This window comes from Emydura macquarii, unplaced genomic scaffold, assembly GCF_026122565.2.
Source record: "Emydura macquarii macquarii isolate MOO-44397 ecotype Brisbane River unplaced genomic scaffold, CSIRO-AGI_Emac_v2 contig_75, whole genome shotgun sequence".
In the NCBI taxonomy this organism is placed as follows: Eukaryota; Metazoa; Chordata; order Testudines; family Chelidae; genus Emydura; species Emydura macquarii.
Genome location: NW_027130212.1, coordinates 10,362,891 through 10,390,214, shown reverse-complemented (window position 1 = coordinate 10,390,214; position 27,324 = coordinate 10,362,891). Strand labels below are relative to the sequence as shown.

General features: G+C 43.7%; 1 protein-coding gene across 4 annotated transcripts in view; it reads left to right on the top strand.

Annotated features, from left to right (window-relative positions):
• The first annotated feature begins 2,015 nt into the window (after positions 1–2,015).
• Positions 2,016–27,324, top strand: part of GBE1 (1,4-alpha-glucan branching enzyme 1) — a 255,905-nt gene continuing 230,596 nt past the window's right edge. The window contains exons 1-2 of one of the 4 annotated variants that reach the window (XM_067543363.1): positions 2,039–2,145; positions 3,897–4,004. Coding sequence is in view for 1 of the 4 variants with exons in the window: in XM_067543356.1 (XP_067399457.1) it covers positions 2,045–2,145 (101 nt within the window). In the remaining 3 variants the exon portion in view is untranslated. Of the gene's footprint in view, positions 2,146–2,417; positions 2,547–3,177; positions 3,284–3,896; positions 4,005–27,324 lie in introns of those variants that run through there. The other 3 variants (XM_067543370.1, XM_067543377.1, XM_067543356.1) reach the window with 3 other exon arrangements.

Here is a 27,324-nt window from a genome sequence, read left to right as displayed (position 1 = left end):
TGCGGTGGAGTCATTTATAGTACAAACAAACAAACAAAACAAAACACAGACTTTCCTCTATCATTTGCACATGAGCAGTTTAAAGAATATTGATGAAAACTCAGAAATGGAACCAACTGGAGAAGAGCAAAATGATTTATATGCATTTATTCCACATAACTTGCATTAAGTCCTGCTGAGGAACTGAACTGTTACACATGTCCGTCACTGACATAAATGCAGCTTGCCATCCATGACTTGTTTGTCTCTCTCTCCGCAAACAACCGATACACTGTATGTTCTCCTTTTCAGTTTACTGCTTGGATGTTTTTTGTTGTTCACAGCAGTGTTTCTCAACCTTTTAAGTAGCGAGTCCCCAACACTCAATTTTCCACTGTGAGAAATACAATCTTTTCCCCCTTTACTGCTGGACGACTGTATTTCTCCTAAAGCAAGAGAGTTCTGAGTTCTACAGCCCTGTGTGGCTGTAGCAGATCACAACCCCCCCTGCTGTTTCTCCCCTCCTTCCTCCTTCCCTTCCTCCATATAGGAGCAAAGGTCAATGCCAGCCAATCACTATGGCCTGATGGCGGGGTCAGGTGGTGTTCTCCTCACACAAGTGGGAACTTGTGAGGTATGAGCAGGCACTAGTGGCCCACCCGAGTGGATAGCAGAACTCCCCATAGCTATCCCTAGGGGGTTGCAGGCCTGGGGCAAAACACACTGTGTAGGCCCCTCTTAAAATGTGTATACTGGTAAAATGTGGGGCTGTCATAGTTGTCAATTTCATTGCTCAGCTAGAGCAGTGAAATTGACAAGTAAACCTGTGGGTAGAGCCCAGCTCCAGGACTGGCCAAGCCACTGGACTCTCCACCTGGCTTTCTGGGCACGGGGCTTTGAGCCAGGGAGGGGAGCTGCTGCCTGGGCAAGTTGCAGGCAGCTACCATCTGGCTGCCAGCCTGGGAGGTGAGCGACTGCCACCCAATCCGAGCTGCGGCAGAGGAGGCTTCCGGGCAGGCTGGGACCCAAGGATGTGGGCAGGCAGCAGGCAGCTGCTGCCCATCTTCAAGCCAGGGCGCGGTAGGCTCTGTCTCAGCTCAGAAGCTCGCAAGGTGCAGGAGGCTGCTGCTGGGCTCACACCTGGGAGCTGGGACTGGGCTGGATGCAGGCGGCTGCCGCCCAGCTTCCCAAAAGGTCACTGGTTGCCCCCCAGCGTCCCAGGACTGGGGCAGCTGTGATCTACTTCCCTCCTCCTTTCACTGGGTTTTTTGCCGCATACCCCCTGCCTGTGTCTCACATACACCAAAGGGTACACATACCACAGGGTTGAGAAACTATGTTTCACAGTATGCGATGCTCCATTTATTGTGGTGGGATGAGGACAGTCACGGCAATATGTAATTCTACAAGTACGAAGGAAGGCCCCAATCCTGCACTCACTCACTTGTACAAGCAACGTTACTCACATGCAAAAATGTTTGACCCCTGCATGACCCAGCTATTGGGGGGGGGTGTTTCCTGGAGGGGAAGGGGAGCACTCCACCTCCACACATCTTTTAGGACTAAAGGCCAGTAAGTCTTTTACTGTGTATTGCTGATTAGAGCTGAAAGCACTGGGTGTCTCCTTTCCCACCAGCCAGACTTGCAGCGGGGTTAGAAGTGTAGCCGTTCATTCCCCGGCTACCTGCAGCACGCAGCGGTGGGGTGTTACACACCCCAACCCCTCCATCGCCCGTGCCTGGCGGGGTACGGCTAGTCAGGCTTCAGGCCATCAGCCGGTTTAGAGGGCAACTACCGGCCGGTGCGTGACTTGCCCGCTGCAGGGCTTCTCGCTCCACTGCAGCAGAGGGCACCGTGGCCCCGACAGCGCCCGTGCACGGGGGGGAAGGAGGAGGGAGCTTTGCGGTTCCACAGGGCGGGGGGGCGAGAGCCGCTGTCCGGGGCTTGGTTCCCCCCCGTGGTGGGGGCGGGGTGTCCGTGCAACCTCCCTCCCCCCCCCCCGCCGGGGTATATAGGCCGGGCCGGGCCGTGGCGAGTCGGGCTAGCTGCTGCCGCCGTGGGTAAAATGGCCGCCGCTGTCGCGCGGGTTGTGCCGGTGCCGGAGCTGCCGCGGCTGCTGGCGCGGGACCCCTGCCTGGCCCCCTTCGTGCCCGACTTGCAGCGCAGGTACCTCCCCCGCCCCGTCCGTGCCGGGAGGGAGGGAAACACAGGGAGGTCGCAGCCCCGGGACCCCGGAAGCCAGGCAGGCCCCGGGGGCGGCGCCTGCCTCCCCGCCCTTACCCAGCCGCGACGGGCCGGGGGTTGCCCGCCTCCCGCCCGCCCCGAGCCGCCTCTCTGGGTCCCGGGCCAGGCTGGCTGCGCGGCTGCAGGGGTCGCGTCTGGCCTAGGACTCGGTGCCCCGGTGTGGGGCGCTGGGTCCCCGGGCGCAGTGAGTGTGTCTGTTGGGGGGCTCAACCCTCTGTCCCCCCCGCCCAGCCGCCTTAGTGGTCGCGCCGCCCCGCTTGGCAGGCCCGTGTTGTCGGCCCGGATCGGAACGGCCTAAAAAGCTGCCAGCCGCGCTTCTGGCGGTGCGAAGGGGCAGTGGCCGGTGTGCCCATCAATGGGAGAGGGGAGGGGGGTGCTGGGAGAAGCGGGGGCTGAGTTAGCAGTACGTGTTTTCAGACATAAAGGGGGAAAAAAAGCGGTTTTCAAACTTCATTGTGCCCTGTCCCCTTTCTGACCACAAAAGTTATTACATGACCTTGGGTGGGGTAGCCTGAGCCGCCCCCGGGCAGTGGGACTCAGGCGTCAGCTTCTGCACCAGCCCCTAGCAGTTCTAATACTGGCCCTGGCAACCCCATTCAAATGGGGTGGTGACCCACTTTGGGGTCACAACCTGCAGTTTGGGGTCGGCTGATCTACCGAGTTGGTGGGTGATACTGATAAAGACACTTATTGTTTACATCAGGGGATGAGGTGAGCACACAAGGAATAACTAGAGGCAGCTATGGGCTGCTGCAGGCACTTTGAGTCCTGCTCTCAGACCTGCCTTGAGTGTCACTCACTGCAGTAAGTGCAGGATTCTGGTCCTGTTCTATAAGCTGCTTGTAAAGTTGACTTGTATTTCAAGGCATTGCTCCTGCTAAATTCTTCTCTGCCCCCCCCCCCCCTTTCCGCCCCCCATTTTCATACAGGCCTTGTGCTATTATGAGTAGATGGGTGTTTGCCAACCTGCTTCTGGTTTAATCCGTTTCTCTAATTGAACGAAAGGGTCACTGTATGACCTTGAATGGCTATAGAGGGACTTGCAGCAGATTGTGGCAATGTATGTACCTACACTATGCAAAATACACAAATTGCATCACTCGGACTGTTCATCAGTCAACCTCCTGCTTACGGCGTCCGGGATGGCCTCTTCATTAGTTTAACTGCTTTTGCCTTGAAATCTTAGTGAGTTAAAGAATACATACTACACAAGGAAAACAGCCTTTTAAGCCAGTCTTGAGCTTAATAACCAAAAATTTAGGTTTAGGTAAATATGTACCATGCATATCATGAAATAAATTTCTAATTCCAAGAGCAGAGTGTGAAGTAGCAATACTACTTAGAAGGCACTGATTGGCATGTGTGATTCTTTGTCCTGACTTTTTTTAACAGTGCTAGAAATCTGACTGCATCTGCTGTTTTATTGGCTATAATGTGGGCAATGATATGTCTGCTTTTGTCCTAGCACTATAGCCATAGTCTCCAAACACAGGAATTTGCCAGTGTGTGTCAATTTCAGATTACTAAGTAAACTTCAGAGTCCATGTACCTGGTTTGTTCATGAAACATAGGCCTCCAAGTGAGCCCTGTGTGCATCTGGTATGTTGTTATGGTCTGGTCAAATGAATGGTCACTTGCTACAAAATTACTGTGGAAATGTGTGTTCCCTGCAGGTTTAAAGCAAGGTGTGCCCAACACCAATGAGAAATATATAAGGATGAAGCAAAATAAGACAGAAAGTTATCTAGAAGTAGAAATAAATTCGCCTACAAAATAGCCAAGTATGTATAAAATAGATCATATCTTATTCCTTGTCAGCTAAACTTTTGGATTATGTGTTAGAGGATCATAGCAGGAGGAGATGGGAGTTACTCTAAAGATTACTATTTGTCTAACTTAGCAGCAGAGCTGTAAGGCCATCATACTTTAATATCTGCATTTGTTTTTGTTTTGTTTTTCATTTATGGTTTTTGTCTTTACATGCCCTGGAACATGCATAAGAGAAGTGGTGTTAAAGTGGTACAAATGGGTGAAACCGAATAAGGGCTTGAGAAAAAAGCCCAACTCCTTTTCTGACTATTGATGGAGGGGGAAGTTCTGTGCAGATAAGATCCTTCTGGCACTATAGCTTTCAGTTCTTTCTTCTGTCCCTGCTGTGGATCATAACTTTCTTTTATAACATGGGGAAACAAAAGAACCTTATTTGATTTACTTGTTGCTGTCTTAGCACTTGGATTGAAACGGTCTAAATTATTGTAATTCACTGTGCTGTTCCAGAAAGCTATGAATTGCAGAGGCATGAAATACTACTGCTGAGGAGGAGGAAGGAAAAGGAGGAGATTGGAAAAATTTCACTTACACATGTTTATTCCTTCTTTGTGAATGGAGGGTTAGGGTTGAATTGCTGCCCAGTGACTTTCCCTCTGTAACATAGTGAAACTGACAGTAACTGATGAGTTTCACTCTTGTATCTTAGAAGTATTTTCCATAGCAATAGGAATGAAATTGATCAGTTTAGTACAGATTTAACAATGTTTATTTCCTTGTTATTAAATCTGACTTCTTAAATCTTTGCTCTTCAAAAATCACAGTATGGGTATCTTACACCATTTTTATTTGAACAAATAATTCAGGTCTTGGGAGGAATTCTGCAGCTATTAGCTAAAATCAGCTTCCATTAAAAAATCCAGAAGGAATAGAACCCAGGTCTCCTGAGCTTCAATCCGGTGTCCTAACCAATGGACCATGCTGAAAAAGAATTCTTGGGGAGATTTGGTTTCTAGGGAATGTTTCCTGAACTTGGCTGCCTGTACTCACTCAGAATTGATACAATTGTTAGATCTGGTCTTCAACATAAATGAATCCAACAAGTATTTCTTATGACCCCATCTAGCTGCTTGATGGAAGATTCAAATAACTACTCAAAATGCCTCAGCCAGCTGAAAAAATGTAAGCGTTTCTTGGAGTAAATTCAAATCCTCAACTGTTAGAGTGTTAAAGAGATACTGAGAAAAAATTGACAGTTAAATACAAATGCTCTTTAAATGTTTGTAACTAAAACCTTGCAGCATTGTGTTAGATTGAGAACTGTGAAGTGGAATTGACCAGAAACTTGCTGAACAGCAAAGAGTGACTGGGAGTGAAAATTAAAATAAAAGATCAAATACAGTTTGGCAACTCCATGTGTTAAAAAATCATGAATATGGCTTAAAACAAGAGTGTTTAAGAAGAAAGCAGAGATTGTCATGCAATCTCCTGATTGTAGCAGCTGGGACTCTAAGGGGGGAGGAATAAAATGTTGTCAAACTCGTGCTTTAAATTGCAATAGTTGGTAACAGACTGAAAAGAAAACAAATCTATTAAAAAAATTGGTTTTAATCTAAATCAGTTGACAGTCTCCCCCACCCCCAAGCTTTGGTTTAATTAATCCATAGACTTTATGGAAACCTCCCCTCTCAAACCCTTTGTTATACCATCACCTGGCAAGTATAGTGCTTAGATGCTTGAAAAGGTATTATTAAGAAACACATGGAAAATAAACTAGCTTTAATTCAGTGGGTTCAGTAGCTGCTTGGGTTAAGTCTCCCATTTTCTTTCAAAGCTATTTGTTACATCTCCCTGCCAGAAAGACTTCACATTGATAAGAACATAAGAATGACCATAGTGGGTCAGACCAATGGTCCATCTAGCCCAGTGTCCTGTCTTCCAACAGTGGCCAATGCCAGGTGCTTCAGAGGGAATGAATAGAACAGGTAATCATAAAGTGATCCATCCTGTCAGCCATTCCCAGCCTCTGGCAAACAGCAATCCCTGCCTATCCTGGCTAATAGCCATTGATGGACCTATTCTCCATGAACTTACCTAGTTCTTTTTTGAACCCAGCTATAGTATTGGCATTCACAACATCCTTTGGCAAGGAGTTCGAGGTTGATTGTGCATTGGGTGAAGAAATACTACTTTTGTTAATTTTAAACCTGTTGCCTATTAATTTCATTTGGTGATCCCTAGTTTTAGTGGTATGAAAAGGAGTAAATAACACTTCCTTATTTACTTTCTCCACACCAGTCATGATTTTACAGACCTTTATCATGTCTCTTTTTCCAAGCTGAAAAGTCCCAGTCTTATTAATCTCTCCTCATATGGAAGCTGTTCCATATCCGTAATCATTTTTGTTGCTCTTTTCTGTATGTTTTCCAATTCCAATATCTTTTTTGAGATGGGGTGGCCAAATCCATATGCAGTATTCAAAATGTTGGCATACATGGATTTATAAAAAGGCAATACGATATTTTCTATCCTATTATCTATCCCTTTCCTAATGATGTCCAACATTCTGTTAGCTGTTTTGGCTGCCACTGCTCATTGAATGGATGTTTTCAGAGAACAATCCACAATGACTCCAAGATCTCTTTCTTGTGTGGTAACAGCTGACTTATAATTTTATATGTATAGTTGGGATTATGTTTTCCAATGTGCATTGCTTTGCACTGATCAACATTGAATTTCATCTGCCATGTTGTTGCCCAGTCACTCATTTTGTGAGATCCTTTTGCAACTCCTTGCAGTCTGCTTTGGACTTAACCATCTTGAGTAGTTTTGTATCATCTGCAAATTTTGTCACCTCATTGTTTACTTGTTTTTCCAGACAATTTATGACTATGTTGAAGAGTACTGGTGCCAGTACAGACCTCTGAGGGACACCACTATTTCTCTTTCCATTCTGAAAACTGACCATTTATTCCTACCCTTTGTTTCCTGTCTTACCTAGTTACTGATCTGGGAGAAGACCTTCCCTCTTATCCCATGACTACTTACTTTGCTCAAGAGCCTTTGGTGAGGGACCTAGTCAAAGGCTTTCTGGAAATCTAAGTACACTATAGTCACTGGGATGATCCTTGTCCACATGCTTGTTGACCCTCTCAAAAGAATTCTAGTAGATTGGTGAGGTGTGATTTCCCTTTACAAAAACCATGTTGACTCTTCACCTAACAAATATGATTAACCTATGTCTGATAATTCTGATTTTTAATATATCTCCAATCAATTTGCCTGGTACTGAAGTTAGGCTTACCTGCCTGTAATTGCCAGGATTGCATCTGGAGCCTTTTTAAAAAATTGGCGTGTTATTAGCTATCCTCTAGTCATCCGGTACTGATAAGTCAATATTAATGATGCTGCAAATCCAACTAGTTAGGGAATAGCTTCTTCTCAAAGTCTTGCCAAGAGTAGTCTTCTGACACCACCTGTTTACCTCAGGTACCCTTTACTACTTAGAAAAATGTCTTGATTCTTTTAGGCTCTGTCCTCACTAGGAAAAAAGGGTGCTTTTAGCTTGGGTTAACTAACTTGAGAGAAAATTAGTTGGCAGTTTTCGCACAGTTTAGCAGGTCTAGTTAAGGCTGTCCTCACTGACAAAAGTGTGACATTTAGCTGTCCTGATGTAAAAATATGGGGGACAGAAGGCACTTTAGTTTCACTGTCAGATGAATTAGGTAAGGTCAATGGTTTTGTGTGTATGTGTGTCTTAGTGCTGATGTCTCTTAACTGCAAGTACCTTGTTTCCACTTACGATTTAACAATGAGGTAATTCCCTTGTTTATCGCATTGGTATAAAAACAAAACCTCAGAACATTTTGTGTGAATGAAGAGAAAACTGAAGACTTAGACACCCAGATAAGCATTAGCAAAATATTTGTGCAAGAAAAAAACTCCCTTGATCTGGAAGATACACAGCCTGTTCAACACTCTCTAGAAAGGGGCTTTCCAAATCTTCACACTGGGACCTAGTTAAATTCCCAAGGGCACAGTGCAGGCTACTAGGTGCTGGGAAGGAACAGGGTCCTGATCAGCTTCAGAGTTGGATAATTCCCCTCTTCTCTGTTTCCTCTGCTGCTGTAAGGTGGGGAGGGAATCCAGATGGGAAGCTTATCAGAAGAGCGTTCTTCCTAGCAGTTAGCTATGTTAATAAAGAATGGCTACTAGCTGCCTTGTTGTTAACATAGGTAACTACTGGGAGGGATTGGATAAAACAAAATAATTTGAAGTTCCCCAAAAAAATAGCCTAGTAGCCCACACTCTAGCCCTGGGATTTTACGAGGCCCTAGTGTCAAGATTTGGGAAGCCCCTTATGTAGTGTTGCATAATGTGCTGCATATGTTCCAGACAACCCAAATATCTCTGTGTTATGTGCTTTGTCTCAAACACTTTGTTAACACTTGTTTATGTAAGCTAAAGATGTGTATAATTTAGTATGTATTTTCAGTCTTTTACCTCTTTAGAATGTAAGTGGCTCAGGTGGCGCCATTAATTGTACAGTAGCATTTTACGATATTACAAAACTCGTGTCAGAAAGTGTTGCCTGTTAGAATTTCCTTTGCTATTCTCGATATGCACTTTCTGTATTTCACCAGCTCCTGCAGCTGCCACAATGTATTAACTATGTACTCCTAAGCACATGTTTTCCAGTAGCTCAGTTTACAGAGTGAAGCTGTTTAGGGATGAATTCCTAGTCTTTCAGTCTGTAATTTGTGCTGCTGGTCAAAATACTCTTCTCCTTTCAGCATTAATCAAGATAAATGTTAACAGCTGGCTTGGCCCTAAATGTGGTTGAGGTGACATGTAGTGGAATCGAAGCCGAAATTATAAGACAGGATGGGGGAGAGAATAGTGATGATCCTATTTTCCTGAATTGTTGGTGTGTGTTTTTTTTTGTGTTTGTTTTCCTTGCTTGGAGGATTGCAGAAAACCAATTCAGCAGTCTCTGTAGTTGGATGGACCAGCAAAGTATTAATTGTGGTTTATAGTTTTCAGTTCCATGTGTGTGGCTCGCAAGAAGAGAGAACTGATATACAACTACTGTTGAAACAATGAAGGCACATCCCTTTTTATTCAAATAGCTGCTGTGTTAGTGGATGCTTCTGTTAGGAATTTAGCTTCCTTGGTTGGATATTTTGGTGACAAGATTCTGGGGCAGGTATTTACCGAGTGTTGCAGACTGAAATGCTGAAGGTAAGTAGAAAATTGAATATTGCAGTTGAAGGGGGAAGATGCTAGTGCTATTTGAATAGGGAGAATTTGGGAACTCAGGTGAAAAATAGGACCTACTTGGAGGGAATAAAGCTGTATAGAAAAGGAAACTAGGGTGGGAAAGGTGATGGAAAAAGTGAAAGGGAGGGTTGGAATAACAGCTGATGGGGGAAAAAATTGAATTGGATATAACTGTGCACATGTGCCATGTTTTGCTATTTTTATCTTAAGGGAGCATGATATTAACTTATAGTGGAAAATACTGATTATGCAACACAATCTTTACAAGGAATATAAAATAAGCAAACAGTGCAAAACTAAACGCTGATGGAAATATCTCCATAGTGTATATAGCTCGCTCACTCACTCACTGACTGGTCTGTGGCATGTATGATACCATATCACAATCTTCGGAATGCTCTTGTGGGCTAGAGCTAGTAAGCCTATGAGGCATAGTGCAGCACTGATGGCATTAATTGTTTAAATCAGTTGGTGGTGGGGAGGAGTTTGTGGATGTTCTCAGCATGCTCAGGTAAGTGTTATACAGCTTTTATCACTCAAACTGGCACCAGTCTGCTGTCACGAAACGATGCTGTGCAGTGAAATAGTTAACACTTGCTTTATCAATTTTAAAAAACTCACGTGACTTTGACTGAGCCAAAAGTGTACCATCTAAGTGGTTGAGAAGTAAGTTTATGGCCTACTAGCATCAAACAGCAGGGATATTAGATTAATTAGGATTTTAAAGGGTCCAAATGAACATTCACAAGAGAGCCACACATTTAGGATTTAAAATAACAATGCTAGTAACAGTCAGACAATGCAAATGAGAAGTATTCCTGAAAGAAAAATATTATAGGATCAAATAGAAAATCATGGCCTTCTTTACAGGGCTTGTGAGCCATCCCACAGAGTTTAATAGGGATATATATATATATATATATTTTTCTGCTATAAGATATCTTGAAACCCAACAGAAATGACATTTCTTAGTTCTGTAGAGGTTTTTAGAATAACTTGAATCAAACCTTACTGGTTTTATTCCTTAGTGGATTCTACAGTGACTTTTCCAACAGCTGTTCCCATTCCTTATGTGTGTACAGCTAAAGAAGTAGGTTGTCTAAGCCTTCCCCAAAGGCCTGTTACCTTTTTGTTTCAGATAATACTTGTATTACATAATGCAGAGTATGTGTGTATCTGAAGTGTTTCATTTTTTTGTACACTGCTGTCTCTCATGTGAGTATCTTTAACTCTAGATACTTCTTCAGAGATTCGTTAAGGTACATCTTCATTAGAGTTATCTTGGGTTCTTAGTCGGATGTTGTCCCTCACCTAGCTCTTATCAACACACAAGCCATTTACATGTGTTTTGTGCTTTCAACCTGAGCTAGCAGGCCCATCATTGGGTGTGGGCTAAAGGCTGGTAACCTCCACTTTTCCTTGATATTGCAGGCTAAACGACTTGAGTATTGATCGTTCTTCAGTGCCTCCTGTGGAGAATGAGCTATGTATCTTTTATGAATATTGTGTGTACCTCAGTTTACCTGCTTGATCTTTCTCACTCCATGGAGTTGAATCAAAAGGGACTGTTAGGAAGAGAAACAATGGCAGGAGGTAAAACCCCTCTGAGTGAATGACTTGAAAGACCACCTTGGGTGTTGCCATGATGCAAGTGTGCACAGCCATTAATCACTTCCTTCTATGAAGAACTGTGACTTAGTAATGTGCAGGAAATAATTGATGGCTTTGAGGCAATGGGATTCCCTAACTGCGGTGGGATGATAGACACTAAGCTGGGGGGAGTGGTAGATACCCTGCAAGGTAGGGATAGGATACAGAGTGACCTAAACAAACTGGAGGATTGGGCCAAAAGAAATCTAATGAGGTTCAACAAAGAAAAGTGCAGAGTCCTCCACTTAGGAAGAAAGAATCCCATGCACAGCTATAGACTGGGGACCGACGAGCTGGGCAGCAGCTCTGCAGAAAAGGACCTGGGGGTAACGGTGGATAAAAAGCTGGATATGAGTCAGCAGTGTGCCCTGGTTGGCAAGAAGGCCAATGGCATATTGGGCTGCATTAGGAGGGGCATTGCTAGCAGGTCACGGGAAGTGATTATTCCCCTCTATTCGGCATTGGTGAGGCCGCATTTAGAATATTGTTTTGGGCCCCCCAATACAAAAAGGATGTGGACAAGTTGGAGAGAGTCCAGCGGAGGGCAACAAAAATGATTAGGGGGCTGGAGCACAGGACTTATGAGGAGAGGCTGAGGGAACTGGGCTTGTTTAGTCTGCAAAAGAGAAGAGTGAGGGGGATTTGATAGTGGCCTTTAACTACCTGAAAGGGGGTTCTAGGGAGGATGGGGCTAGGCTGTTCTCGGTGGTGGCAGATGACAGAACAAGGAGCAACGGTCTCAAGTTGCAGGGGGGAGGTCTAGGTTGGACATTAGGAAAAAGTTTTTTACTAGGAGGGTGGTGAAGCACTGGAATGGGTTACCTAGGGAGGTGGTGGAATCTCCATCCTTAGAGGTTTTTAAGCTGCGGCTTGACAAAGCCCTGGTTGGGATGATATAGCAGAGGTTAGTCCTGCTTTGAGCAGGGGGTTGGACTAGATGACCTCCTGAGGTCCCTTCCAACTCTAATATTCTATGATTCTATGAAACACAAACACACCCACACATTTTGGCCCCCGACTGTCTTGCAATGGAATTCATCAACTGAAAGGGCTACTTCTCCATGGTCTTGCGGGTGCTGGTGGATCACTGGGCCGTTTCACTGACATCCATGTGGGATGGTCAGGGAAGGTGAATGTTGCATGCATCTTTTGTAACACTGGACTTTATAGAAAGCTGCATGCTGGGACTTTCTTTCCAGACCAAAGATTTCAATGGGGATGTGGATATGCACATAATGGTTCTGGGGGACCCTGCCTACCCCTTGCTCCCTTGCTCATGAAGCCTTAAACCAGGAGCCTGGACATCTGCACGGAGTGCTTCAACAGGCTCATCAGGTACCGAATGACTGTTGAATGTGCCTTTGGGCAATTAAGAGTGCTTGGGCACTGTCTTTTTGCCAGTTAGACTTCAACGAGGAAAATGTTCCCATTGTCATTGTGGCCTGCTGCTCTCTCCATAATATTTGTGAATCGAAGAGGGAAAAAGTTTTTCCAGGGGTGGACCGCTGAGGCTGATTGGCTGGGTGCTGATTTTGAGCAGCCAGATAAAAGGGCAATTAGAGGGGCACGACGGGAGACTATTTGAATCAGGGAGGCTTTTAAGGGGCATTTTGACAATGATTTCCAGTAATGTCTTTGTGATGCTTTGGGCCAGACATTGTTTACTTGCCACCTTGAAATAAACCTGTAGTGCTTGCTTATTGAGCATGAATTGCAAGGAGCAAATATTCCTACATATTGACACTATTTCAATGTTAGATATGTACATCACTCAATGCTGTTTCACAAATAAAGACTCATTTAATTTCAAAGACTCAAGTTTAATAATAGGATTAAACACAAACTTTTGGGCAACCAAGGGACATAACAAAGAAGAACAGCCTCTCATTTAGGTCACTTGTAGTTGGGTGTAACTCCAGCTTTCATCGGGAAACCTGTCCCTAGGCATGAAGTGCATGGGGCACTGAGAGGGACTGGGAACATGAAGGGAATATGGTGGGGGAGTTCGGAGATGACATGGGCCAGAGTTCTGGAGGGGCAGTCTGGAACGCATGTGCACAAGTTGACCATTAGTGAAGGACTTGAACATCTTTGTTTGGCCCTCCTGGAGTTTTATCATCCACTCCTGCCTGTGTCCTTTCCTGGCTATCCAGCCTGAGTCTCATTGATTGTCTCTCTCCATGTTCTTGTTTTGCTGCATCTGTTGACCGCAGCACTTCGTGAAACATATCCTCCTTATTCCTACTGGGCCTGTGCCTTATCTAATGGAGACATTCAGCCGTTGTGGAGGAGTGGGCCTTCAAGGGCACGTCTGCAGAAGGCAAAATAAAACAATGAATGGAGACCGTATTGTGAGTGCACTCACAGCTGTGGCTCACAAAAGTTAGACACACCTATTTCTCGCTGTATCTTGGCCAGCAGAGAGGTCAGTGCAAGTCCCAAATATGGTAAGTTCATGGGTAGGGGGAATGGGTAAAAAGAAACAAAGGGTTGTTTGTGAAGTGGGTTACTATAAGTAGCTAGGGAGCCTTTTCTGAATATTGCTACCCTTTTCCACAGCCTAGGGCAATCAAAACCAAAAAAGCCTAAAGGTAACCCAGGATGCAAGGGTGCATGTCCTGCATGTGTGTGGCTTTCAGACTGGCTATATATGTTGCTTGTCGGTGTGCTGTTCTGGTCCCTGCAGAAATAATCACCAGGAGGTGCGGTAGCTGGGGAGGAACAAGGCAGCTCTCCCAAGGAACCTTTGGTAGAGGATTTGAGAATACCTACAGGAAAGTTTCCTAGAGATCTCTATGAAGGATTCTTGGGACATTTCCGTGTACATTAACAAACTTTTCTGCCGTGGCCTGCTGCACAGATGGACAAGCTCTGTTCTTAATTCAGGTCCTTTTCCCTGCTATACCATATAACAAAGTACATAAGAGCTCAATCTCCTCTCACCATGCAGTATCAAAGTAAAAGGAGCACTTAATGGAGCTTCCATCTCCTGCATCCTGCGCACCACAGCTGGAGTGTTGTGACTCTTAGACCCTTTTGGAGTGGAAAAGTGGTCCTGACACACTGCGCCACTGGGCGATCCTGCCGTGTGCTCCACATTATCCTCCAGCTCTTTCTTGTGCACTACTTCCTCGTCTGTGTTGAGTCCACTGGCCTCTGCCTCCAGTCCCCCAAAACTATCCATGGGCTGGAGATGGGGTCACCGCCAAGGATGGCATGCAGCTCCTTATGGAAGTGACATGTCTTCGGCATTGCATAAGAGAGACGGTTGGCTCCCTTGCCTTCTGGTACGCCTGTCTCAGCTTGATTTTTGTCACGACACTGCTAAATGTTCCTCGCATGCCACTTGCCATCAGCCTGTAGGTATCAAAATTCCTGTGACTGATGCGAAGATGCAACTGCATATCCTCCTCTTACCATATACTGAGCAGATCCAATAGCTCTGGTGTGCTCCATGTGGAGATTGTCTGGTATGTACAGCCAGCGTGATCAGCTGGGAAGATGCTATGTGAACTATTTCATTGTCATGCCCAGGAAGAGGAATTTCAAAAATTCCTGATCCTTTAAACTGACGAGGGGCGCGTACCCATGTATCTGTAGGGCAGCAGACCAGATCAGTCATAATGGGAATTGTGGGATACCTCCTTGAGGCCAGTTAAGGCAACATAACCAAGCACGGTGTCTACATTGATGCTGTATTGCTATAACTGTCACCAAAAAGCTTTATGCCGCTTGTCAAGGTGTGTTTATTTTGTCGGTGTAGCAGGGGAGGTATTTTGGTGGGCGGGACATTTCAATGTGTACACCTCCACTGTTTTGCTGGTGAAAGCTGACTTGTCGACAAAACTGCGTAGTGTAGACAAGGCCTTAGACATTGCTATAGAACATATAATAAATAATAGGAAGGGTAGGTGTCGGTGGTCTGTAGCTGCTCAAGAAGAGAGACAGACTGACATGAGATGCAGAATCTGGGTGTTAAGGCTGTGGCAGCAAGGCTTGCCCAAGCGCTAAGGGAAATGATAGCCTAGATTTTATCTACAGTTTGTATTGGCCTTCTGTTGTGTTGTTTCTGATATATTCCTTTGGATAAATAAACAATGCACATTGTTTGTTTTGAAGGAACTGTTTTGAGTCCCCCGAATCAGCTGCTGATGCCAGGCTCCCAGAGGAAAGTCCTTTTCAGATGCCAAATGCAGTTGGGCCTGTCATATTAACATTGGGAAATGGGGGCTGCAGCCTAGAGCTTCAGTCTAAGAATGGATAAACTGTAGGGTTTCACCCTGGAGAGAAGTGAAAAGAGCAAAGCCTGTCACCTGAGGGGTGCATTCAAAAAGAATTGGGAAGGGTTTAAGGCACAGGTTGCCCTGTAACTGTGTGATGCTGTCCCACAATTCCCTCCTTTGTGCACAGACGGACAGATAAGCTCTTCCACAATACACTGGGAAAGAATTAATAGCTCACCTTACTGCAGTGCTAAGAATTATGGGATATGCCCCCCAGAAGTCCTAGTGACGTGCACAGATGAGTGCAGCATTATGAAGACACAGTAACTCTAGTGTGGCTGCTTACACCTGGACTGGGCTCACTCAGGTGTTGATCACCTAAGTTAACTCCTCAATAAAGATGTGCTTAGTGTGTGCTGATCCTAAAAATAAGAGTATACAGAGGAAGGAGGAACAAGATAAGCAGTTAAGATATAAATAACTGATTAAGTGGCTAATATATAGGTGCAAGTCACTACCCAAATTAAAATAATCTTTACCTGGCTGTACTATACTGACATCCGCCCTGAAGCTGTTGATTTTGCATGAAATGACCCTTGTAGATCCTATACAAAGAATGGATGAGCCAGTGGAGATACCACAAAATAAGAGCCCCAGGAGGATACAGGAACGGTTGCAGAGGATTGCAAAGGCGAATAGTAGACAAGATGACTTAAAGCCATAAGGAACAGGGGAGAGGCTGGAGAATTGCACCGTTACCAGGAAAAGGCAAGTCTATGTGACTGAGGACTCCCTGCTGAGAAAAACAGATAGGCCTATAACCAGAGCTGATCCAGAGAACAGAAGGATGTGCTGTCTGCCAGGTGCTAAGATATGGTGTGTGAACCTGAGGCTGAAGAGGATCCTAACGGGAGCAGGGAAGAATCCACTGATTGTCCTTCATGTAGGTACAAATGATATAGCTAGAGTCTTACCAGTCACATACTGAGGGGGATATGCCCCCAGATGCTGGTCTGGGGGGGGGTGCTGACTGAGCCCTTGGAGGAGGAGCTGTCCCCCGCTGACATCCCCAGTGACTGCGCTGACCTCACCCCTCTGCCTCCTGGCCCCTCCGCCGCTGCACTAGGCGCAAGGAGAGAGCCGCCAGGTAGGCTCCCCCACCTGCCACTGCCGCCAGGTGGCCCAGGGCCATCTGCCTGGCCCCTGTCTCTCCTTCTCCGCACTGGAGGGGCTGGGTTGGTGTGACTGCTGGGGATGTCAGCAGGGGGTGGCTTCTCTGAGGAGGGCCTGACCAGTTCTCCTCCCCTCTTCCCCGCCTCCCCCCAGGCGGTGCATGGGGGCATAGCCCCCTTGGTACACCACTGTTGTCACACCCACCATCCCCACAGCGGGGGCGGCAGAGTAGGGGAGAGCTGGAAACAGATCTGCAGTCCCCTCCTTCCCCTGGGGGTGCTGCCATTGTCCACTGGCCAATATTGGCCCCTGGGTGCCAGAGACCCAGGGTATGCCACTGATTCTTGCTGGAACTTATCAAAAGAGACTATGCCAGGCTGGGGAAGACTCTTAAGGAAATTGAGGCTCAGGTGATTTCAGTGGAATCCTGCCTGCTCCTAGAGGAGGACGACAAAGGCGTGACAAGATTCTGATGATCAGCAGATGGCTCAGGCAGTGGTGCTATAAGGAGGCCTTTGAGATGTATGGTCACTGGGAGGCAGTCATGGACAGAGGACTGTTCTCTTGGGATGGACTTCACCTGAATAGGGAGAGAAATGCACTTCTAGGATGGAGGTTGGCACAACTGATTGAGAGCTTTAAACTAGAGAGTTGGGGGAGATGGTTGGGAGATGCCCGGGTGATCTCCATGCCTGATATTAGCACTGAGAGGGAGGAAAATGAAGTAAGAAAGGACACAGCAGTGGGGAGGAGAATGGATATTAAGAGGAAAGGTAGTGTAGATACCAGTCTAATAAGCAATATTGGCAGTAGAATGACTGTGCCAAATAGCAAAAATGAATATATTTGTATACCAGTGTGAGGAGCCTGGGTAACAAAATGGAGGAACTAGAGTTACTGGTAGAAGAAGTGAAACCAGGTATTATAGGGATAGCAGAAACATGGTGGAATAGTAGTCACGACTGGTGTACAGGTATTGAAGGATATGTACTGTTTAGAAAAGACCGATATAAAGGCAAAGATGGTGGAGTAGTATTGTATATCAATGATGAGGTAGACTAAAGAAATTAGGAGTGATGGAATTGATAAGACAGTCTGTCTGAGTAAAAATCACATTGGGAAAGAAAACTACCAGTTTCCCCTGGGATAGTGCTTGGGGTATGCTACAGACCACTGGGATCCGATTTGAACATGGATAGAGACCTCTTCAATGCTTTTAATGAAGTAAATACTACTGGGAACTGTGTGATTCAGAGACTTTAACTTCCCAGATATAGACTGGAGGACAAGTGCTAGTAGTAGTAATAGGGCCCAGATTTTCCTGGATGTGATAACTGACCGATTCCTTCACCAAATAGTTACTGAACCAACAAGAGGGGATGCCATTTTAGATTTGTATTGGTGAGTAGTGGGGACCTCATGAAAGAACTAGTTATAGGGGACAACCTTGGTCCAAGCGACCATGAGCTAATTCAGTTCAAACTAAATGGAAGGAAAAACTAAAATAGATCTGTGACTAGTGTCTTTGACTTCAAAAGGGCTAACTTTAAAAAATTAAGGCAATTACTTGGGGAAGTGGACTGGACCGAAGAACTCATGCATCTAAAGGTGGAGGAGGCTTACAATTACTTCAAGTCAAAGTTGCAGGAACTATCTGAAGCCTGCATCCCAAAGAAGAGGAAAAAATTCATGGGCAAGAGTTGAAGACTAAGCTGGATGAGTAAGCATCTCAGACAGGTGATTGAGAGAGCAGAAAGCCTACAAGGAGTGGAAGATAGGAGGGATCAATAAGGAAAGCTTCCTCTTGGAGGTCAGAACATGTAGAGAGAAAGTGAGAAAGGACAAAAGGCAAGTAGTGTTGGACCTTGCAAAGGGAATTTAAAACCAATAGTAAAAGGTTCTATAGCTGTATAAATAGGAAGAAAACAAAGAAAGAAGATGTGGAACCACTAAGCACCGAGGATGGTGGGGGTGGAGGTTAAGGATAATCTAGGCATGGCCGAATATCTAAACAAGTACTTTGCCTACATTTTTAATGAAGCTATTAATGAGCTTGGGGATAGTGGTAGGATGGCTAATGGGAATGAAGATATGGTAAAAATTACCACATCTGAGGTAGAAGCCAAACTTGAACAACTTAATGGGACTAAATCAGGGAGCCTGGATAATCTCTATCCAAGAATATTAAAGGAACTAGCACATGAAATTGCAAGCCCATTAACAAGGATTTTTAATGAATCTGTAAACTCAGGGGCTGTACCGTATGACTGGAGAATTGCTATTGCTAGGAGAGTTCCTATTTTTAAGAAGGGGGGGAGAAGTGATCTGAGGTAACTACAGGCCTGTTAGTGTGACCTTGGTAGTATGCAAGGTCTTGGAAACACTTTTGAAAGAGAAAGTGGTTAAGGACATCGAGGTTAATAGTAACTGGATAAAATACAACATGGCTTTATGTTGGTCTGGCACAATCTACCTTTTGTAATCTCCTTTTTTTGAGAAGATAACAGACTTTTTAGATGAAGGGAATGCAGTGGATCTAATTACCTAGATTTCAGTGAGGTATTTGATATGGTTCCACATGGGGAATTAGTTATATTGGAAAAGATGGGGATTAATATGAAAATTGAAAGGTGGATAAGGAACTGGTTAAAGGGGAGACTACAACAGGTCATACTGAAAGGTGAGCTGGTAGGCCGGAGGGAGGTTACTAGTGGAGTTCCTCAGGGATTGGTCTTGGGACCAATGTTATTTTAATGTTTTTATTACTGACCTTGGCACAAAAAGTGGGAATATGCATATGAAGTTTGCGGGTGACACAAAGTTGGGAGATATTGCCAATACAGAGAGAGAAATGGATATCCTACAGGAAGATCTGGATGACTTTGTAAACTGGAATAATAGAAGTAGGATGAAATTTAATAGTGGAAAGTGCAAGGTCATGCGCTAATGGACTAATAACAAGAATTTCTGCTATAAGCTGGAGACGTGGAAGTGACCGAGGAGGAGGAGGACCTGGGTGTATTGGTTGATCATAGGATGACTATGAGCCGCCAATGTGATGTGGCAGTGAAAAAAAGCTAATGCTGTCCATGGATGCATCAGACGAGGCATTTTCAGTAGAGATAGGGAGGTGTTAGTACTGTTATACATGGCACTGGTGAGACCTTATCTGGAATACTGTGTGCAGTTCTGGTCCCCCATGTTTAAGAACGATGAATTCAAACTGGAACAGGTGCAGAGAAGGGCTACTAGGATGATCAGTGGAATGGAAAACCTGCCTTATGAGAGGAGACTCAAAGAGCTTGGCTTGCTTAGCCTAACCAAAAGAAGGTTGAGGGGAGAGATGATTGCTCCTTCTAAATACATCAGTGGGATAAATACCAGGGAGGGAGAGGAATTATTTGAGTGCCAATGTGGACACAAGAACTAATGGATGTAAACTGGCCATCAGGAAGTTTAGACTTGAGATGAGATGCAGGTTTCTAACCATCGGAGGAGTGAAGTTCTGGAATAGCCTTCCAAGGAGAGCAGTGGGGGCAAAAAACTTAGCTGGCTGCAAAACTGAGCTTGATAAATTTATGGAGTGGATGGTATGATGGGACAGCCTAGTTTGGCAATTGACTGATCTTTGTCTACTGGTGGTTCTATATATACCAATGGCTTGTGATGGGGTGGGTTCTGATTTACTACAGAGAATTCTTTCTGGGTGTTTGGCTGGCTGAGTCTTGCCTACATGCTCAGGGTTTAACTGATTGCCATATTTGGGGTCAGAAAGGAATTTTCCCAAGGGCAGATTGGCAAAGGCTCTGCGGTTTTTTTTTGTCTTCCTGCATAGCATGGGGCATGGCTCACTTGCTGGTGGATTCTCTGTACCTTGAAGTTTTTAAATCATGATTTGAGGACTTTAATAACTCCATCATAGGTTAGAGATTTATTACAAAAGTGGGTGGGTGAGGTTCTGTGGCCTGCATCATGCAGGAGGTCAGACTAGATGATCATATTGGTCCCTTATGACCATAGAGTCTGAGTCAGTGGGGTCTGAGCAATTGCAGAAATAGTGCTCAAAAGAGGTGAGATCAAGACCTTAATCATAGCCTATTTTAACTACTGCAGATCACTTCCAATTGTTTTTCTAAATCCCTGTTCTAATTCAAGGAGTCAAGAACGCTACTCTTGAGCTACAAAGTGGTATCACACTGTCTTTTGCGTTCTACAGCACTCTTAAAATTGACAGCCTAGCTTTAAAAAACTGCCTCCTATTTCTCAAACTTAATATCTATGTACTCAACTTTTTCTCTCTCCCCTTCCCCACTTGCTTGCTCCCATCCTGTCTTGTAATCAGAGGCTTTTATATCTTCCACCTTTCCACTATAGGGATCTGGACATCATGCTATCTCACGGATCTGGAATCTTTCTCACCCTCCCATCAGCTCGCTTGCACTTTTAAAATCTTGTCTTAAACACTTACACACATTTCTTCACACATGTATTCATTGGAGGAAAAAATAATCATGTTAAGTGCAATAATAGTAATCTGGTGTATAAAATGTTTAAAGGATATGTATTTCTGCAGAGAAAAAGGCATTTTAAGGGCCATTGTTCTAACCGTAATCCAATTTCTCCAAAGGTATATCTACACTGCAATTGGGAGCCTGCTTCCCAGTGCAGGTAGACATATGCATATGCTAGCTCTGCTTGAGCTAGCAAGCTAAAAATAGCAGTGTAGCCAGGGATAGCACAGGGGGAGTCTCCGGCTAGCTTCCAGAGTACATTTCTAGGGAGTCCAGCTGGCTTTATGTCAGGTGACTAGCCTGAGCTGCTTCACATGCTAACCCAAGCTACACTGCTATTTTTAACATGTTAGCTCAAGCAGAGCTAGTGTGTTCATCTGTATCCGCACTGGGAGGGGAAGCAGGCTCTCACCTGCAGTGTAGAGAAATTCAAACACTGATCTGATGAATCTTGTTAATTTCAACTGTAGCTGGATCCATGAGCAGCAACAGAAGCACTGAGCTGTCTGTATTCTGACTCAGGAAGGCAGGCAGTGTTTGTTAATATTGGCAAGCACAAGGACTAGAAACTTCATTTTAAATAAAAGCTTTGTTTGCAAAAATTGATGGCTTAGCTCCTTTTCTTGCTCTGATGCTTTTTTTTTTTTGATGCATGTATCTTAGCTAGGCTTATTCAGAACTTAATTTCAACTTTAACAAAGTTGGATTTTTTAATGTTCTCAAATAGTGCATTCTCTAATGCTGCTGTTAGGATAAAAAAATCTCAGATGTTGTGTCTTGGATAGAGCCTCTGATACAGGCTCTACAGGCTGCAACAGACTTTTAAAGTCTACAGTTCAACAGCTGTTGTGTGTATCAGACTGGGGTGCAAGAATGGAACATGTGACAACAGGCTCAAACTGTTCCCCAACTGCTCCTGGGATCAAAGACCTGTAAGCATTCCTGAAAGCCTGTCCGCACAGGCCCCTGCTATGCAGATCAGATTCTCTGGTTTAGTTGATGTTGGGTGGATTTCTTATCTATACATTGGTATAAAATATAAAACTAAAAGCATGATATCAAGTCTAAGACAATATACCAAGTGCTAATTTTTAATTTTTTTTTCATACAGAGAATATGCCTCTGTGTTTCCATCCCATTTGTACATCAAATGCAAGTCACTACATTCAGTGGGAATATTTGTGGAGTAGGGTATAATTCTGTTCTACTTAGTTATGCTTAGGGGTGGCAGAATGTGGCCTTCTAGTAGCTGTAATTAAAACTATGTAAACTATTCTAAAGTATTTGAAAAATAATGGGAAGAACTACTGTAACTGGGAAACTTGAGATGGTTTCTCTTCATTCCTCTTGTGAAAAAGCGATGCAGGGTAAGTTGGAGGTTGGTAAACAGAGTGGAAAGTCTGTTTTGTTTATTTAAATTGCATCCTAAAAATATCAATTGTGGAAAAGCAAGCAAAAAACATGAATGTGGCTTGAAGAGATTTATCGATTACAAGGCCAGAAGGGACCACTTTAATCATTTGTTCTGACCTCCTGTATCTCTCAGGCTGTGGAACTTCCCTGAATCAATTCCTGATCGAATTAGAGCATATCTTTTAGAAGACATCCAATCTTGATTTTAAAAATGGTCAGTGATAGATCCACCACAACTCTTGATAAACTGTTCCCACACTTAATTACGCTCACTTCAAAAGTTGCCTTATTTCTAGCTAACTTCTAGCCACTGGAACTTTTATACCTTTGTCTGCTAGATTGAAGAGACCTCTGAATGTACTTACACAGAAAATAAATATTTCATAATAAAGCAATCAAATCCTTAACTTTCTCTTCGTTAAGCTAAACAGATCATGCTCCTGGAGTCTGTTGCTATATGGCATGTTTTCCAATTCTTTAATCATTCTCATGGTTCTTTGAATCCAACACAGTATCCCAGTTGCGGTAGCAGAGGTGATATTCTATCCCTGCCTTTATTCCTGTTGATACATCTAAGGATCGTATTAGCCCTTTTGGCTATACAGTTGCACTGGGAGCTCATGTTTAGCTGATTGTCCATCTTGACCCAAAATTCCCTTTTCAGAGTCACTGATTCCCAGGATAGTTCCCCATCCAGTAAATATGACCTGCGTTCTTTGTTCTTATATGCACGATTTTACACTGAGTATATTGAAACACATTTGCTTGCACCCAGCCTACCAAGTGATCTAGATTGTTGTGTACCAGTTGCTTGTTACTTGTCCTCTTACTTACCACTCCTCTTTGAGTCCACTGTAACCTTTCAGTAGTTTTTGTTTTGTTCCATGTCCTTGATAAAAATGTTAACTAGGGTAGGGCCAATCAGTGCAGGACAGTGCTAGAAGCACACCTGTTCAGTGGTGATTCCCTGTTTACAATTACAGTTTGAGATCTGTGAAGACAGTTTTTAATCCATTTAATGTGTGCCATGTCCATTTTGTATCATTCTAGGTTTATCAACATTTTGTGCAGTAGCTAGTCAAATGCTTTATGGAAAACTAAGTATATTACATCAACAATTGCCATTTTTGATGACATGAGGAATTTATATAGCTTATGAATTGTTTTGAAATCATGAGCTCCCTATGTGTAGCTGGCATACCACAGACATTTTGAATGTGCAGCTTGTTTGCTTTTTCTGTTATCCTTGTTCTAATTCCAGTCCAACATAAAGGTACAATGAAGGATCGTTAACTTAAGTGCTCTTCAATTTGAAATGGAACCATCCTGGACAAAAGGTTGGTTTCTCCCTCCAGAAGAACCAGTCGACCCAGGTGAGCTGGTAACTAAGCAACACGTTACTTGGTATGGGACTTTCCTCACTTCATAAGGTATGATCAGAGAGTCACCTGCCAAAAGGGAGATGGAGGTTATAAGAGAGATGGGGGTGGGGATGAGATGGGGCAAGAGAGTCATGTGGATGAGAAGAAGCCATGTGCAGGAGGCAAGGGTAGAGGAAGGATCCTGGACTTCTTGAGGACTCTGGCCTGTACTCAGAGAACTTTCCAGAGTGATGAGGAAACTTAAACAGGGAAAATGCATGTAGGTGTATTTTTATTAGTTTGTCTAGATCAGTGTTTCTCAATTGGTGTTCTGCAGAACCCTGGGGTTCCGTGGGAACACTGTTAGGGTTTCACAAGAAAGTGACGTCGCGCTGCCGAGAGCATCTGTTCTCCGCGCCGCCGAAAAAGGGAAGATGTCCCGGATTTTTTGGCGGAGGGTATCGAGTATGAGTGTAATTTCCCCGCGGAGCCTAAAGGGTTCCGCGGGGAAATTTAATTGAGAAACGCTGGTCTAGATATATATCTCTTGTGCAAAATAGAGTAAATAGTTCAGATCCCTGTGCAAAGTCTGTGTCAGTTTGCATTTACCCTGAAGCAGTTAACTGTAACCTGGAAGGCTCACACCTTCAGTGGAATTTTGGGGAACGTGAAAGAGCTGCTGGGTAGGTTTGAGGGAGAAAAAACCAGTTTCATGGTTTACACAATTGGACTGTCTGATCTCCACTACAAAGAAGGGTGATCGTCCGGGATCTGAACCTGGAGGCCCAAAGCCAGGAACAGTGCCTAACTCTGTTCAGGCTCAGTAAACGAAAGGCACCGTTAGGGCTCCCCTGTCCCATCTCTCAGTTCCTGGACACGTTTGCAGACAGAAAGCAGCAGTCCAGAGTCCAAAGTGAAGGCAATGCAATGAGTTTATTGGTGCTAAACAAGTAAGCATAAAACCATAGCGCTTCACAGTAAAGCTTCCTTTCTCATAACCATAGCTGTAAATGCCCCATAGAGCTCCCTCTCCCCCATCCTCCTTGGTAGTCTTAATTACACCTGTAGTGTCTGCCCTTGGTACCAGCCCTTACAATTTATGGTCATATTCCATTTTGGAGGGTCTTGCGTCTGGGGGCTTCAGTACCACCTCTTTTGTACCCCATGGGAGGGGTAGGAACCGAGGATATATTTTGTCCATGGTCATTTTTATGGCCCTTCAGTGTGTTTTTTCTCACATCTTCCTTTACCCCACCTTGCTTCTCTCAACCAGTTGCTTGACTTTTTTCTGTCTTCTGTCTTGAAGAGGAGTCAGAGCTATCCTTCGTTTGTGCATTCATATATTAAACCCCTATACACCTGAAAACATTTTAATTACATCTCTTCAAACAGTAAAAAAGAAAACCCATCTGGTTGTTGGTAGGCAAAGGTAACACATTGTGTCTTTGTTCTGTTCTGTGTTTACATATGCATTCCAAAAAACCTCAGCTTGCAAGCAGGATCAAAATACTATACATTATATTACCATCCCTAAAAGGCACATACGAGCCAATGCTTTGATCATCTCACAGCAAGCTAGTGAGGGTTTAGGAAGGGAAGCTTGTCAAGATCAGTAATAATTTTATCAACCAAACTTGTAATCTTTAACTCAAGATAGTTTGACAGGCTCTATTTTCCAGGAACCCATGTTAATTATATGATCCTTATTAATGCTTAATAAAGAGTCCCATATCAGCCATTCCATTACTTTTCCTTGGTATTGATATCAAGTTGAGAATGTTTTAAACCTGTATTAATGTATTAAACTAATTTTCTTAGTGTGGATATATACCTACACCATCACATAACTAGAGATGGCTTAAACAGTAGTACAGCACAGTTAACCACTAGTTAGCTTCATTTCTGCCTCCACAATACTTTCCATTGGTCTTTTCAAAGCTCATTCCTATTATGAGCTATTTATTCATTCTTTTTTCTTGCTGTAGCTTATAATCCTGCTAGCATTAGATCAAAGAAACTTTGCAAAATATTCAGTATAGTTCAGTTTCTAAAGGTAACTTACATCCAGTTCTCTTCCTCTTGGTGTATGTGATAACTTATTTTAACCTCTTAATTACTGCATAGCATTCCAGGAACATCCAGGTACAATGAACTTGCTAAACTGCTGAATGGTGTGTAAGGGTTTCCCTCATACCACTAATTTCGATGGAGCAGCACTGCTTATGCAGTGGGGTACCAGCAGTAAATGGGCTCAAACAAAATCCCTAATATTCTAGGTGATAAATTCAGAAATTAATTAAGGATGAAAAAATGGCTAATTGTTGCTATACCACTAAGATGATAGCATTTAAGGGAAAAGTATTTATGCTTATGGCCACTAAGTGCTACTGCTTTGCACAGTGAACCATCCATTCTTTAAATTATTTTGTTTCTTGATGTCCAATTGCTAACATGAAAACATATATGACATCCGTAAGAAAATTTAAAATGTAAACATTAAGTAGATCGTTTCAAACTTCATAATATAAAAGTCCTATTTCTTACAACTTGTCTCTTCAACTTCTCTTTATAGGAATAAAACTGCATATCCCTAATTGCTGGAAAAACCCTTCAAACCCACTGGGGAAATAGATTAAGCTTTATTATTTACTCAAATGGAACTGTAAAGTTGCTAAATGAATTACTTTTGTTTAGGCATCCAGAAGTGTTGCTATAAACAATGAGGTTTTTCTCTTCATAGATGGCTCAGTGTACTGGTGCTAGCACTTGAAAAGTCAAGGTATTGGTCATTAACTCTCATAAAATGCCAAGAGCATCTTGCTTCTGGGATGTGTCAGTTGTTACAAAATACATTTTTAGTCTCTTAAGTAAAGACTTGACATTTCTGGTACAATACTGTTATGTTACCCTGCAGCACTGTGTCGTTGACTGTATCATAGCAGATATCACATTCATAGCCTCTTAAGAGTTGCTTTTACCATATACTCAATAAAAATAATCTTCCTGGCTCATTATTCTGACTGCATCAGTGGAATTACTTCACTGGTTCTCCCTTCACCTCTGCATCAGACACAAGCTTCTTTTCTTTGCCTTTAAGGCCCTTCACAGTTTAGTGCCCCCACCTGGTTGGTCTAATCTATTGTGGCATGAATTCTCACTTCTTATTACCCCTTGTCAGATTCTCCCTGAAATACCTTTGTGCTTTCTCCGACACAGCCCCATACACATGGGAGAAACTATGCTTGTATAATCTGTACGTCCACTGCCTTTATACTGCAAATCTTTAAAGACTCGAGTCTTCCATGATACCTACAAAAACCTGTTGCTGATCATGTTTGAGCAAGTGATGAACTGTGACCCTCTCTCCTGTCATTGCTCACTCTATTGCTACTAATTTAAAAAATACACCAAACAGCAAAACATGTAAGAAATCAGTCACAGTTTTGCCAATATGCATTTGGTTGTTATATCCCTGTTCCTGATCCTTAATCTGTTTTTTTCAATTTGTAAACCCTCTGAGACAGAGCTTCTGGTAACTGTTTGTAGATTGTCCAGCACAATCAAGCCCCAAGCCAATATAACATCAGTGTTTCCTACACACAATTTGTAGTGGTTTATCTAGAGTAATATTAAATTACAAGTAATGATTGGGTGTGTTTCTGCTTTTGAGAACTATTCCACAATCCTAGTATGTCACATTGACTTTCAGTCTCGTGACTATTT